Source organism: Trematomus bernacchii, unplaced genomic scaffold (genome assembly GCF_902827165.1).
Source record: "Trematomus bernacchii unplaced genomic scaffold, fTreBer1.1, whole genome shotgun sequence".
In the NCBI taxonomy this organism is placed as follows: Eukaryota; Metazoa; Chordata; class Actinopteri; order Perciformes; family Nototheniidae; genus Trematomus; species Trematomus bernacchii.
In genome coordinates this window covers 1188916-1205254 of record NW_022987469.1, presented here as the reverse complement: position 1 = coordinate 1205254, position 16339 = coordinate 1188916, and the positions used below count along the sequence as shown (strand labels likewise).

The 16339-nt window shown below is 40.7% G+C and overlaps 1 protein-coding gene across 1 annotated transcript in view; it reads left to right on the top strand.

Moving 5' to 3' along the window:
- Positions 1 to 5524: 5524 nt before the first annotated feature.
- The window catches only part of mtmr14 (myotubularin related protein 14), a 30590-nt gene continuing 19775 nt past the window's right edge, over positions 5525 to 16339 (top strand). The window contains exons 1-8 of the mRNA XM_034143534.1: positions 5525 to 6372; positions 7195 to 7343; positions 9612 to 9720; positions 10401 to 10476; positions 13409 to 13469; positions 13649 to 13771; positions 15586 to 15659; positions 16202 to 16272. Coding sequence (XP_033999425.1) covers positions 6238 to 6372; positions 7195 to 7343; positions 9612 to 9720; positions 10401 to 10476; positions 13409 to 13469; positions 13649 to 13771; positions 15586 to 15659; positions 16202 to 16272 — 798 coding nt within the window. The 5' untranslated portion in view covers positions 5525 to 6237. The remainder of the gene's footprint in view (positions 6373 to 7194; positions 7344 to 9611; positions 9721 to 10400; positions 10477 to 13408; positions 13470 to 13648; positions 13772 to 15585; positions 15660 to 16201; positions 16273 to 16339) is intronic.

Genomic DNA, 16339 nt, shown 5'->3' with positions numbered 1-16339 from the left:
ATACAATGAAAAACAGATAGGCCTACTATTTATTTGTATTAATGCAAACTGAAAGATCCCTCTTTTGTTAAAAACTACATTATTGCCCCTTTTCCACCAAACCGGTTCCAGGGCCAGTTCCGGGTTAGAGCCTGATTTAGCTCTGGTTCTTCCTGTTTCCACCGCAGCGCTTCACGTCACGCTTACAACGGAGGGGGGCGAAATTAACCTGAGCAATAACAGTTAATGGCGAGTACGGCAAATACAAGTTGTATCAAGTAGTATAGCGCTGAGCAAAGTGACTAGAACGCGACCACACATTTATAAAAAAAAACACACTTTATAAAGTCAGGCAACACTAACCAGGCTTAGTGTGATTCTGTATATTTTTACCTTACTTTGACCATCCGTTCGCTGTTATTGATCATTGTGGAGAGCAGGCAGACGTTTTGTTTTGTATTATAGCAGCTATCGGATGGAATCAATACATGGGCTACACAGGTTGTCATGTCCGACTATGTTAAACAGGTCCTATTATATCTGTTGTGGTGTTCCCTTTCCTGTAGTGTGTTTTATAGGTTTTTGATCATGTATTAAATGGTCTGCAAAGTCAAAAATCCCTGTGCTCCCTTCAGAAAGAGTTTCTTCCCCACACACTGTCCCCGCCAGAAACGCCTCCATTGGACTCCTTTATACTTCTGTAACATAGTTGCATCACTATAACACTTGCGCTTCTATTGGCTAGCGCAACACATTTTATGTGATAGGCTAAGGGGTGGGACATCTCTAAGCTTCTGGTTCCCTCATCGTTCTTGTAAGCCAAGCACACTCTGTTATTGTTATACGATTAGATAAAATATACTACATTCCTCCCAAATTAGGAAATGTTGTTGATGTTAAAAAGTCTGTCTTGTGTTACCAGGGGTTACTGAGAGCTGAGGCGAGCACAGAGAAACTATCCTTCTTCAGCAGATGAATGTGGAAACATAGCATATACATCTTTCTGCTGTGTACAGCTCCTAAATCCAAATGAACAATAAGCAAAAACACATCTGCAAATTAGCACCCCCATGTGGCACTGGGAAGGAAGCGTTTAAAAAAGACAAAAACAACATGTCATCAGTGAAACAAACCACCAATTGCGTTTACATTTAATAGTAAAAGGGTGAGTACAACACAATGCAGAAAGTGTATATCGCTTGGGTTAAGTGAACATTTGTACACATGTTAATGGGAGGAGCAGGGACGTGCACAGACATTTTGGGGGGCGGTGCTCAAGTGAGAAAAAGAGCACTTCCCATAATCATTTATAAAAAAATGTTTTAAAACAAAAAGTTAAATATAGTTGCACATCTCTGACTTACTGACCAATTTATTTTAATACCCTCACACTCACGTAATTGTTTAATACTCAACAGAATTCTACAAAATAATCAGCTAACACAGAGACAATGGTCTTCTTTAGTATTCACTAAGCACAAGAGCAGACAACAAACTGGTAAAATTAATAGTTATTAAATGAGCAGCCAACAATCAAAATGATGAAGTTACTGTTTAAGGACATTACAGGCAAAAAGATCGTTTTTTCATGTACTTGTTATTTTGGTCTATTTTGCTTCCATGGAAATAAAACTTTCAAGAAACACATATAAATGGTGTTCGTTTTACTACCATGTCTGAATTCATCTATAGATTTAAAGCTAATCTGCATTTAAACATAACATTTCCGGGGAAAATACTGACTTGACGTAAGTAACTATCTGGGGAAGTTGTGAGGTGATGTGTTTTTTAGCTTGATCCTTTTTACCTGCAATGCTTTGGTAACTGCATGCAAATTAGCACATTGTAATTAGGCCTAGTTAACGCCTAATCTGCATATCAATGTGGCGATTGTGATGACGTTATTAGATACACATTTGACTGTATTCACAAGTGTCTCCCCTTAGGCTACAGTACATTAGCCTGTATGCCCATGATAAATTACCTTAGTTAAACCTTGAGCTAACTTATCCATTAGCTAGTAGCCTACCTAGTTAACTATATTTGTTATTGTCTTTTAGCTAATTAGCTGTAAACTCGAGGCACTGGCAGTTTACTAATTTGTTCATCACCAATCACCTTCAAAATAAGCCAAGAAAAGCCGGCATAACATGGGGCAGTAAAGTGGGAGGTGCTGCTACCTGTCTGTCTGAAGGGACTGCCGATGACTGCACCGCTGTGCAGGAGACGGGGAGGGAGGGAGGGAGGGAGGGTAGAGAGAGCATCGGAACTTCACAGTCTAATCTCCCGACCTGATATTCTGTATTCAATCAATATATTTTTGGAAAGGGAAACTGCGCAAACAGCAGTAGATATATATTCATTTATAAAAATTAAAAAAAGGGGGAAAAAGGGCACTTTCTCTGGAGGAAGAAAAAGGGCAGGGGCTCAAGCCCACTTTAATGTCTGTGTGCACGTGCCTGGGGAGGAGGTTACGGACACTGGAGTATTTCCATACATGTAAATTATTACATTTCCCCCCACTATTGATAGTGTCATTTTGAGTGTGCAGCTCTTGTTTCTGATCAAACACAAATCTAAATATAGTTTATTTTTTCTCTTTTCTCTTTTCTCTTTCTTTTGGGGAAAGGAGAAGAGCGAGTAACTTACAATTCATGTTTTGAATCACATTGGCTTTGTTCTCTTCTTTAATACAGAATTAAAGGTGGGGTAGGTAAGTTTGAGAAACCGGCTCGAGATACACTTTTTGTTATATTCCATGGAATGCTCTTAACATCCCGATAGCAATGAATATCTTAAGTGCTTTGACAAAAAATCCATACAAAAATGTCATCTGTGGAAGCCGTAGTACTGTAAAAAGCACGACCAATCATTTTAGCCGGCCCGGCTAAAATAACTAGATGGCCCACCTGCCTGTCAGCCTTCCATCTGTGCACAAACTTATCTCGTGCCCTCATTGGTCATGTGCGCGTTCGTGTGTGTTGGAGGAGGGGCTCTGTAAGGAAGTGCAGATTTTTTCCGGCTGTGTATTTTCAAATTCTAGCGCACTCGAGCTGAGGCCTGTACTACGAAGCTGGTTCAACCTAACCTGGATATGTTGGAGTTAGCCGGTTGGCCTAAGCCAAAACATACGCGCTGGCGCTAAACTGTACTACGACGCCGGTTATCAAGTGGATCGCTCAAGCCAGCCGTGTCCTATCTAGTTAGGTGCGCGTTCACATAAAAGGGGTGGTATTTGGAGCATTCGACCAATCTCAAACACGGACAAGTGTACTGACAGCGCAGCGTCATACTTCCTGAATGAAAAGTGAACTTTAATATTAGTCAAATATGAAGAAGTTAAACTTTAAACATCCATGACTTAAACACTTTATCCAGGATAAAAGCCACATAGCTGCACCTGCAAGGTGAATACAGCTGGTAAAAGAAAAAGTGTTTGAATGCGTACATTAACAGGTTTATGAAATCACTGCCCCGTCTAAGACACGATCTGACTTTAATTACATTTGACTCGAGTGTTTCGTCAACTTAATGTGTTGCTTAAAATAATACTTCTGCATACAGTATGTGACACTGTGAGTGTTGCACGGCCAGATACGGCTCAAGAAGCTGACTCAGATAAGGAAATATATGATACATTATGATGTGATATGATGTGATATGATATGAATGATAATGAGACACATCGACGTCTGCACTCACAGTGCCGCGGACTGTACTTAATGTTACTCTGATCCGGTTACTTATGTCGTGGCAGATATTTAAGTAAGCTTTCTTAACGCTAATATTATAATATTCAGATTGCTCTGAAGATGGGAGGGGATATTCTATTAATTTTCACGGCCGTCTTTCCTGCAACGGCAGTTTTTCTGTATTTCCTTTATCCTGTAATATGAATTGATCGCTTTAAACTCCGCACACGGAGCTCTGATTGGTCAGCAGGCGGTGCTTTCACTGAGTTGATCTCTTAGCCTGCCACCTAACCTGCTCCGGAGCAGGTTTGCCGCTCAGCATAAGTTACCATGGAAATCTAGCCTGCTAAAAAGAGAACCAGCGTCGTAGGACCGGAAAGCCCGAGATTTCCCTGAATTTAGCCGGCTAAGCGAAAATCCAGCTTCGTAGTACAGGCCTCAGGTTTCTCCAAAATTACCTACCCCACCTTTAAGTCTACAGGCCTATTGCTTGTTTTCAGTGGCGTTTTTATATGTACAAAAGTGGTGGGGCACAAAAAACTTAGATGTCTATAGCTTCTGCAGTGACGTGCAGTGAGGTTCATGGCTGGTGAGGCACTGGCACTGACTCTTCAGGTTTACAAATATTATATTTTGACCTAAACCAAAATATAATATTATTTTCAAAAGCTTTTTTTGTCTGATGCTTCGATTAATTTTAAACAGACAGTTCAACAAAAGGATACCCAAAAAATGTAATTTTATCATTTAAATATTGAATTGTTCTCTCTTAGTAAGATCCCATTTTCAATAAAATTGCGGTCTTACCTTGACTTGAAGATGAAGTCCATTTGCCTATCCTTCTGGACAAACATTTCTATTACTTTTTTGTAAAAGTCCTCCTTGTAGTTTCAAAAGTCTATCATAAATCTAATCGATAGATTTATGATAAAAAAATTATAAAAGTAGGGTAGACATGTGGATGTTATCCGGCTGAACAAAACGTGTATTTATCTAACAGGTACGTTTCCCACAGATCTTATTTCGAGCTATTTTCTAAAATCCTCTGGAGAAACCTCATTGCTTTTTTGTGCTTACTTCCTGGTTTTAGGACGCGTCACTGCAGCTCTCTCGTCTCCTCTTCACACACACCACACTTTTCGCGGCACACGTACTTACAGCCAATCAGCTCTGAATGATTTGAGATGACGTATGGTGGGGATGGCAGCTCCGTGCCCCTCTGGTCATTATTTTTTTGCCACACACATTAACGGGGGAAATACTCTGAGCATGCGCAGTGTAGTTTTTACAGTCATCGTTCACTTCACAGCGAGAGGAAGGGGCATGATCAGGTTTTGTCCCACATGGCTCTAAACAGCTCAATAGGCACACACTGTGACTGTAGACACTAATTAGAAGAACACAGACTAAAACAGCAATGTACAGACGAATCAGATGATTCAACATGATCTTAAAATATATTTTATATATTTTTTTATTTTTTTTTTGCATTTTTTGTAATCATTACTTGTAATACTTTCTGCTGACACTAGGTGGGGCTGTGCCCCACCTGCCCCTAATGACCAGTCGCCACTGCTTGTTTTACCATTTCTGGGCAGCCTGAACATTTGTTTCTTTATATTTAAGTAAGTTACAACCAATTTGACAAAGTGGATTATGGAATAGTGGAGTTGAGAATCGTTATTTAATGTGGCCAAGAATGAGTCCCCTCAGTAAAAGAACTGTGTTTGCAGCACTATCGAGACTCAAAGTAAACACCGTGTGGCTGCAGCCCGACAGTCCAAAACAGCAGCAGAGACCTCACTGAACAACAACACACGTCATTTAAAGGGGGAGATGGCTGTGTCACGTGGTCCTCTCAGCTTCCTGTTTACCGCCTGTTTTACCTTCAGACTGTAGTACACAGATTGCAACACCGCTCTGCACTGCTGGGGATTTATTTCACAACAACATATGTAGCGACAGAACTGAGATCCTGCAGCTACATGGTTGACTACTGTATAACTGTATTCCTTGTATCGTCTTGGCCATGGTTACTAAGGAGACATGAAGACGTGACATTGAGGAAACGTGAGCAGGCCTGGGAGGATCCTGGGGCTTTCCTGACTCCAGCTGACCGGAGTTCAGTTAACGTTCGGCGGTGTTGAGACTCGGCCATCACTTCACCTCATATTGCAATTGGAAACCAAGAAGCGGTGATGTGGAGGACTACAAACGTCTGAAATTGTTTACATGAGTTCACGGAGATATCAGTTAAAGGAAACGACAAAGCTAAGCTGAACTAGCTTGTGCCGTGCTAACTCGGGAGGCAGCAGCAGTCGCCGCCGCGGTGTGAGTGGCAGGCTGTGGGGGCTAGCTGACGGGTTGTGTTAGGAGAGTGGAGCAGCTCGCCGGTGCCCTGAATTCAAGAGGACTCCCCGGCTCCGGCCCCCTCAAGCGGGCAGTCAGGAAGAAGCTGGCTGGGAAGGGATGGCCTGGTCGGCCTTCCCGTTCCTTAGGACAAGGCTCTGCGGTGTTTGAAGGAGGTCGAGTTCGGCTAGAGGCCACCACCGCGGGTCGTGGCGCTATGATGGCCGCCTCCCCTTCCCTGGCCGGCGGTTTCCCAGCTTCCGCGCTATCGTTCAAAAAGAGCGAGGAAATCGAGGATTTGATAGATTTGTTTTCCAAAATGCAGTACAGAGCAAAGGAAGTGACTCCTCGGGTAAGATTGTGGGTCATCATTCGGTGTGTTTTAGCTGCTTGACAACAGGTCATTGTCTCTTGTGTCATTGCACAATGCTGGAATAATGGAATTAAAGTGTCCTTGTACGTTAGCAAAACAACACATACTGCAAGTAGTGATTTATGACCTCTTTACAACCTTAAGCAACCACTGATCAGATTGGCATACATCTGATAGTTTGTATGTGTAGACGATGAGCAGGTTGTGTTGCTCTTGTGACCCTCTCCTGTACTCATAGCCTTCATTTGTATTGGAAATGTATGTGTTATTGTTGAAAACGTGAATTACTATGGGCATTTCGTTTATTCATAGTTAAATATATTTTTCTATATTGTAAGAGCAGTTCCTAGATCGCATTTTTAACATCAACATGCTATTGTTGTTGTTGACCTACACTCTGCTTAGTGACACAACTGAATGTAAAGGAACACTCACTTTACTGGTGAGAGTCTGCTTCTAACTTTGACACCATGTGTCACACAAACAGCTAGATCTGCATGCACAGTATGTGTGGATACTTCTTTTAGAGGTGATCCACAGCTGAACAAAAATCAGTCATCAAGCTACTAGTGTTTATGTTAATGAGATGCTACCTGATGTAATTAATATTACATCTGTTAAAATAATGCACATTTCAGAGATGAAGCTGGACTTTGGTTAAATGTGGTTGTTAGGTTACCTATATAGTTTAATCATCTAAAAACGACTCATTCCCAAGTTCTGTTATTTTCCAGAAGAAGAAGAATGATGTCCCTTTTTTAAAACAACTACTATAACTCTGTCTTTGTTTCTCGTCCTCAGGTAGAGGCGATAGAGAAGCGGTGTCTGGAGTTGTTTGCCAGAGATTACAAGTACAGCATCATCCACAACGCCAATGGAGAAGTGTGCGGGCATTACCCCAGGCAGATCGTGTTCCTGGAGTACGAAAGCACAGATGTGGAGAGAGACAGGTACCGTCTCCCCAGTTATTCTCTGATCCAAAGTTCAGTCCACTCGGTTACCAATTCCCTCTTGTTTGTTTGTGTCACTCCTGAACATGCTCACCTTGCTGCAGAGCAAAGGTCAGGCTCCATCTCCAGCCCCTCTGCTCACACCAAGCAGCAGAGAGGGAGGGGGAACTTCTGAAGTCACATCTGGAATGATTTATAGTGATTCAATAAGTCCTAACTTCTCACTGCTGTTAATGCAGTTAGACTCTTTTCCACCGTAGTGCTGAAAATAGAAATTGTGCTGAAACAAAGGAGGAAACCCTGATTCACAAGAAAGGCTTTAATAATAAACTGTGTTTTAAAAAAAGCCTTATTGGGCAAATCCCTCATGGCACAGAACTTTTTCCCCTCTAACAAAATGTTTCATGTTTTAATTTTATAGTCGGTCTCGCAGTCTCCCACAATTCAAAATAACAAACTGGGAGAAATTCTTAAATTCCTCATAGCATCATCAGGTCAATTGAAAATGTGTGCATGTGCAATTTGTTATAAAATATCAATGTATTGGTAGCATTGCTTACAATTCTTCACCCAGAAATATGAATAAGACAGTTATATTGTTGTCCTGAGAAGGTTATCTGTCGTGAACTTTTGGATCATTATTTATTTTCTTGTACTTTTTATTATCATACATTTTTTGACTTCCTTGTGTTCCTTGAATTGTTATATTATGTTTTTATGCTGCATGTGTGCAAAACGTTTTTAACGTTTGACCTGAATTGGATTTCTTGTTTCTTTAATTTGTGATCTGTGCCATGTTGTAAAACACTTAGAGCGGCACCTAGTGTACGAAAAGTTCTATACAAGTAAAGCTATATTATCATTTTATCATGGTTTAAAGGCCCGGACACACCAAGCCGATTTTGGCCGACGATGAGCGTCGACACGCCCTACTCAGATTGGTGTGTCCCACACCGTCGTGTCTTTTCAGCCGTGCCGACACCTTTTCGGCCGAAAACCCGCCGATTCAACATGTCGAATCGGTGGGCAGTCGGCCAAAGGCTGTCGGCAAAAGAAATCACTCCGATTGGCTGTTCAGCTTAGCGAATCAGTGCATGAGAAGCGAAACGGAAGTGAGGGACCCAAACAAATTATTAAGAAGGCAAATCTGAGGTTTCATTTAACTCCAGCTCTCGACACAGGTTTGGGAAAGCCCCATGAGCTCCTCGCTGTAGAGTGAAAATGGAACGCACACGCTATTTGTTGTTTGTTTATATCACGCAGTCTGTTCTTCTTCTCTCGGTTATCACGCAGTCTGTCTTCCGGTTGCCTCTTTTGAATGACGAATACACACTGCCGCCGCCTGCTGGTAAGGAGAGTTATTGCCACTCACGCATGCGCAGTTCGTACGTGCTACTTGGCCGTCGGCTGAAGTCTTTGCCGTGTGTTCCAGTGCGACACATGGCCAAGACGCAGGAGACGTGAGGCGACACAACAGTCGGGGGTCCGTCTGTGTCAGTTCTTTGGTGTCGGCTTGGTGTGTCCGGGCCTTAACAGCTTATTTAGGTACATTTAGTCTTTGTGGGCCAGGTTTGGACTATTTTAAACTCATTCAGTTTTCTGACAATATAAAAAAAAAATAGAACAACGATATAGTGAATTTGGCAGATAGCAGGAGGTGTAACAGGCTGTCTCTTCAGTGTTTGCAAAGACCAGTCACAGGGCAACTACAGCCATTTCTTCTTCTTCTTCTTTAAATACACAAACAAACTATATGTCCATATTAACCAAGAATGCAGCACAGCTGTCCTCATTAACCTCCTGTCTGTCCACTTCAGTTAAAGAAGAGATTTCGCTTTTTCATTTTGTCCATGTTCGACCAATTAACATAGAAAAACTGATGTTGACGCAAATAATTTTAACACTCAAAACAGTCGTTACGGGTAGCACAAAAACCCCTTGCTGTGTTAATAACCTCAGATGATCATGAGGTCCTTTGAATGCACCCCCTTCAACCCTTTAGATAATCCTTCCAGTGTTTGTGTTTTCGTGGCCAAAATAGCAGCCAGCAGGCACTTAAGATGTACTGGTTCATTAAATGAAATAATCAATGGTTGTTAAGCGCTGAATGTCCCACTGTAACCTCCTTCAATAGATCATCTGTGTTGTATTGATTATCTGATTGTAGAGGTGTCGGCAGCGTGTTGCTTTAAATGACATTTAAATGATTAAGAGGACAGACCGATGAATAACACATGCTGGTGTGTGTTTGTATGTGTGTGTGTGCAGGTTTGAGAGCGCGGTGCACATCAGTAAGCTGCAGGACCTGGTGAACCGCAGTAAGCTGGCCCGCTGCAGAGGGAGGTTCGTCTGTCCGGTCATCCTCTACAACGGCAAGGTACTGCTGTCCTCACTCAGTGTTCCTGCTGCCGATTACTATAATAATTATATAGTGTATGAGGGCTGCACAATTAACTGAAATTGAATAGAAATTGCAATATGGGTATTAGTAGGGTATGTAGTAGTCAAATCGCGGAAGGATTTTAGAATTATATTTAAAATAATGATGCAAAAATGATCAACCCCTGTATATCGTTAATCATATTGCAATTATAAGTTCAATGTAAAAGAAAAACATTACGTGTGTGACAATTTTTCACTTTTATTTTTTCAGCTGCAACCCAAGTGTGTGATGGCCTTAGGAGCCATCAAAAGATCAAATAAAAACATATTTAAAGTGTTAAACTGGCGTGTTTTCATATCTTATAATCCCCTACAGTGTACATTAAAGCCTGTGAGAATGTTAGCGCATGGCTCAAGAATCCGACACAGATAAATGAATATATGATGATATAATAAGTGCAACACTGAAATATGAATAGAAACCTATTTACTGTTTTTAATTATGTTCTTTTGATTTGCCTAACTAAGAAAAAACTTCCAGTGTCCTTGCTTCTCATGTTGAAATGAGCAGATTTTCCCTTCCTCTTTTCTGTATGATTAGGCGACACGATGTGAATTATTGTAACAACATGCTAGTATGAGTCATACAGTCAGTAAATATAGTTCTTTCTGCAGCATATCTGCCGGTCGTCCACTCTGGCAGGATGGGGGGAGCTGTATGGACGCACAGGCTACAACTACATCTTCTCAGGTACACACACACATGCATGCACATGTTTAAATTAAGATTAGCCTAAGCAGAGGAAGTTGTAATACATATTTTCCATGGGGGAGGTTGCAGTTCCTCTTGTGCTTTCTGAAGCTGCAGCTGCTGTCAAACCCATAAAGAACACGCATAAAGAATTGTGTCTTTCAGCCACATACTGTAGTATTAAATATAATATATAATGACAACAGAAATAAACCAAACATTGACTTTGAAAGATTGTCTCTCTCTTCCCGCCTCTGACATTCAGAAATGTAAAACGCCATAGTATGTCCATTTGTGGTTAAGGAGCTAAAATACGGTTATTTTAAAGTATCACTTCTTATTTGTTTTTACTTTTTGGCCATAATTTCCATCTTTTTCAAAAACAGTATTCTGGGAATGCTTTGATATCAGACACAGAGGGGGTCAGACAATCAGACACTTGAAAACTGGAAAAATAAACTTAATACCATACCCCACATTTCTGTCAAAATTGTGCTAACAGACCAGGGTTTCACTTTGGACCTGTAATACAAAGTAAGTAAGGGATATTACTGACTTTTCAGGTGCATTCACTTTCAGTTTGACCTCGAGTAACTCGGTTTAGATCAACTAAACATCACAAAACAGTAAAAAGGCCAGTCAAGATATCCTAAAAAACATGGAAACATCATTAAATGTTTGGTTTAACCAACAGTCCAACAACCAAAACATTCAAGTCACTCGTATGTAATGCCAAAAAAAGCAAAACAATCTTAGATTTAAGAACAGGAACCATCAGATGACTAACATCCTGAGTCAGCTGTCGGGTCTTCTCACCGAACGGTTAGCTGAGTTTGAAACTGCTGGTGTTTCTGAGGGACTTGTTACAATGTGGTAAGTCCTCAGCAGTTACTCCGATGATCAGTAGATAGGTATGGAAAAAGCAACGGAAATAGGATTCATTAGTTAGCACAGAGCAGTGAGCATCCACTTATTTTAGTCGTTGCTATTTTCAAAAGGCTTTAAACTCTCATCATATCTGGGGTTAATCCAGATAATAGACCTGTTGAATGTCAGAAGTCCAGCTCCTTGTCTTTAGGTGAACAGACCATCTGGATTTCCTTTCTGTAATACTTCGGACATGGCCATTTTGGCTAATCAAGTTGAAAGAGGAAGATTGCAGACCTAGTTTCTCTCTGGGCTTGTATATTACTTTCCTTCATTTGGCAGATGCATTTGTCTAAACACTCACCATAAGTGCATTCAAGTTTCATAAGAACAATAGCTCAATGTCAGAAGTGCATCCTTCGCTTACAAAAGCCCTTAAAGCCTGCGTCACACTGTCCCGAAATTGACACCTGATGGACACACGAATATGGAATTGTGAATTTCGCATGAAGATGGCCCCAAACCACACAGGCAACATTTACATTACATTTAAGACATACAACTGCAACGAAAGTAACAAAAACAATTATGTTAAAGTACTATGATACTGTACTGATATTTTCAGACTTTGTTCTTTACTTTATCCGTCTTTATATGTAGAAGATATTACGTTTTCTCCATAATGTTGTTTCCATAGCAACAACAACTTCCTGTCAACTCGCCTTCAAAATAATATATTATATCCTTTTCAGTTTCACAGAACACAAATTGGGTTATTTACATAATATGTTTACATGATTTTGTTGTGCAATAAAACAACCAGATGGACACACGATAAAGGAAATGTTCAAATTCGGCTCTGATCGTAGCAACATCGGGCCGTTCGTGAGGGCATCTTAAGCCATCGTATGACCGCCGGTGGAGTTTCTCAGGCTCCGACAGCAACTTCGCGAGCGGTGGCAAAATCTTTGGCATGCCAAAAAATTGCCGAAGGACCTTGCGAAGGTTCATTTTCGTGTTGAATTCGTGTGTCAATTTTGCCCTTTGTAAGGCCATCGTGAGGGCATCTTGTTATCATCGGTGCCATCGGGCATTCGCCCCGATCAGAGTGAGGGCGAATGCCCGATGGCACCGATGATAACACGAAGATGACACGATTTGACTAGATGCCCTCACGAGTGCCTTACGAAGTTGCCGCTCACGAAGTTGCTGCCGGAGCCTGAGAAACTCCACCGGCGGTCATACGATAGCTTAAGATGCCCTCACGAATGGCCCGATGTTGCTACGATCAGAGCCGAATTTGAACATTTCCTTTATCGTGTGTCCATCGGGTGTCAATTTCGGGACAGTGCGACGCAGGCTTAAGAGTGTGCAGAGTGAGTCAGTGAAACCAGAACACACAGCCCTGGTGGACGAGGATCAGTTATGCACATCTACTGAAGAGGATTACTATATTCTAAGTGATCAAAACATATATTTGATGTAAGAGCCTCTGCCTGTTTTCAGCACATTAGGTCCCCCATTACCTACCTTTTTGAAGTTGCCTAGCACAGCTGTGATTGGTATTATGTTTAAAGACTGAACTTGTTTTGACCCTAAAACAACCAAGACAGAACATAAATTCATTAGGGCTGCACAACTGATCAAAATGTTGCAATATGGACGACTGCAATATTCAAATCGCAGGAGGTGCAATATTTGTTACAGGCAAAATACTGTTAGTGTAAATACAATTCAGAATCAAGGATTGTGGCGCTGTATGTCCCGGCCTCAAATCCTGTTCTATGGACCTCAAATATCTTTGTTTGGTACAGATATTTAGAAAATCCAACCGTGATCCAAGTTATATAGATATATATATTAAATACAATGAGGATATTGATGCAAAAACAACCAACGCCTCAAATATCATGAATATATTTGCAATTGCTGTCATTCAAAATAATCGCAATTGGTTATTTTTTTCAAATCGTGCAGCCCTAACAATAATTGTAAGTTTGAGTGATTTACAGTTTGTGTCATTGGCTTGACTTTGAGGGACCTCCTGTATGCTTCTGTTCTTCAGGGGGCACTGATGACACGTGGACAGAGTCTGAGGAGGTCCCAGAGGATGACAGTGCAGTCAGGTAATCACATGACTTCATTGAACTTCAGACAGTGGTCTCTCTGGGAGCGAATCACTGACAACAAAAACCAGCCCGATGAATGCTGCCTGAAAGACTTCTCATCAAAGTAAGACATCTACCCAGAGAAAATCAGTTTTCTAATGAATCTTTCTCTCCTCGTATATTTCCCTCCTCCTCAGGAACGGGGACTCGCAGCTCTTTGACAAAGTCCGAGGCCACGACATTAAGCTGCTACGCTACCTCTCAGTCCGCTACATCTGTGATCTGATGGTGGAGAACAAGAAGGTCAAGTTTGGCCTAAAGTAAGGAACACCACTGGCTACTCTCTCTGGCTGTTCTCTAGGTCCCTGCTTCCTCTGCATGTTGTAGAAAGACACTTCATTACAGACTCAGTCCCTCTGTGTTGGCTCGATGTTTCTGCACATTTAGCTTTAAATTCACAAAAGATGGAAGGAATGGCGAGAAACAATAGAGAGGCGAAGTCCCGCCCATCTACTTCCGACCAATGGGACCTTATTTCGGAAAAGTTATGTATTGAAGTCAATGGAGAGAGAAAACGTATCTTTCGATCCCGTTTGAATTGTGCCACGAATTACACATATGATGTTTGTCAATCTTAAATAATCATTTCCATGTAAAAAAAGTCACATTTTGTCGTAAAACTGTTGAAATATAAGACTATGAAAAATACGCAACTAGAAAGACTACAAATCCCAGAATCCTGGTCCCGCATGCTGGCTCTTATGAACCGACTAACTCCCCTTGTGTGTATGTACAGCTCTCAACATGCCCAGACTTGTAGTGATTTTCACCTCGTTTAATACTTTTCGCCTCATTCTGAAAGAAAGAAGTGAAATGTGCCAACGTGACGTCCGTCTTGGTGTGTGGTGCGAGACGGGAGATGTAGTTCATTGAGCGGTTTCACACAAAAAAAAGTGTTACTTCACAGTTTTACGACACATTTTTATTTTTTTGACTTGCAAAATTATCTTTTAAATTGACAAACATCATATGTGTAATTCGTGGCACAATTCAAACGGGATCAAAAGATAATCTTTCTCTCTCCATTGACTTCAATACATAATTTTTCCGAAATAAGGTCCCATGGAGCCCCCCTGGAAAGGGAGGGACTTCGCCTCTCTATATGAACATTTGACTGACCTGAAGTCCATTAAAAACCTCAGGAATCATCAAGATACAAAGATGGATGCTCCCAAGCCATCAAACCAAGCAGAACTGCGTGCATCTTCCTCCAGGAGCAGAATAGTCTAGCCAAGTTGCACACATGAAAGATCAGATTGTAGATCAGGTTAACCCACTAAATATTGATTTATAAACTCTTCCTTAGTTATAACAATAATATTGTGATTTTTTTTGTTTGCATTATTATTATTCAAGGTCTGAAACCAGTGGATATATTTTGGTTAGTTGACCAGTTTTCATTTTCTAAATGCCAATATTATTATTTGGAAATTTGCTGAAAAATTGTCGGTAGTTAAGAGAACAACACAAAAATATAAAATGTACTCGTATAAAGAGATAATTTTGCAGTTGTCTCTTAGTTTTTCCCGACCAAAACGTGTATATATATGAATGACTATTTCAAGAAAACACTAACATTAAGGCTGGAACCTTAGCTCAGTGCATATGGGTTAAAATACGTATAGATTCTGCTGTAGCTTAGTAGTAGGAGTGTACAAGCAAATAATATTGCAAAATAGACTAGTCCAATGTTCAAATCGCAGTAGGCACAATACTTGTTAAAGGCTAAATATGTATTTAAATACCATTTTTAAATGAAGTATTGAGGAGCTGCATAGATATCCAGACGTACTTAACAAAACAGATTTGTTTTGCACAGATCCTCATTAAAAAAATCACACCATGATCATTTAATGTATTTTTCAATGATGAATGAGAATATTGATGCAAAAATGGTCATGCCCTCCTATATCGTTATCATAATATTGGTCAAAATAAACGCAATTGGTTAATTTTTCCAAATCATGCAGACCGAATGATAAGCCATTTTGGCCTAACAAAGGTATTATATGGAAGTGTTGTCTCTTAATATACTGCAGTGCCCATGGATGCTCACCTTGTTTCTCCCCTGCAGTGTGACGTCCTCTGAGAAGGCGGACAAGGCCCAACGCTATGCAGACTTCACCTTGCTCTCTGTGCCTTACCCAGGTAAACTACCTGTCACTTCGTTCACTCACTTCACTAGAGCAATACATTGTCCAGTCAAATACTGTTTATCAGCAGATATTAGTTTAATGCAGAGACAAAGAACTTACAGTAGCTGTGTGCCAAGTAATAAGACTACTAGAAGGCCTCTATAATAAGAAAAGAAAACTGTAATACAAATCCTGCACATTTCCACCCATACAAGAAAGGAGAAGAAATGACGCAAACTGTCAACATTGCCTCATGATCATATGATTTTAAAGAATCCAAAGCCATTGTTAAAATGACTGTCAAATGCTTTCTTTAGGAAACCAATCATATCTGACTCAACACAATTTTGAAAGACATGGAACAGGATTCATTAGAACAGTTTTGTGTGCAAAAAGTCTTCTTGCAGACTTGACAGAAAGAATAGTAGTTGCCTTCAGCTATACCTCAAAGTTACAAAGTAGACTGTTTATCATTTGGATTTTAAAGAACAGGGCCACATTCTGTAGCCTCAGTTTAACTCCTGACCAAGTGTGCTGAATGCGTTTCTTTTTTAGGGTGTGAGTTTTTTAAGGACTACAAAGACAGAGACTACACAGCGGAGGGTCTGGTGTTCAACTGGAATCAGGTACAGAGAGTAGAGAGTGTGTTCTCTGACTGTACTGTAGCTCGGCTCTGATTTATTCACCTGATGA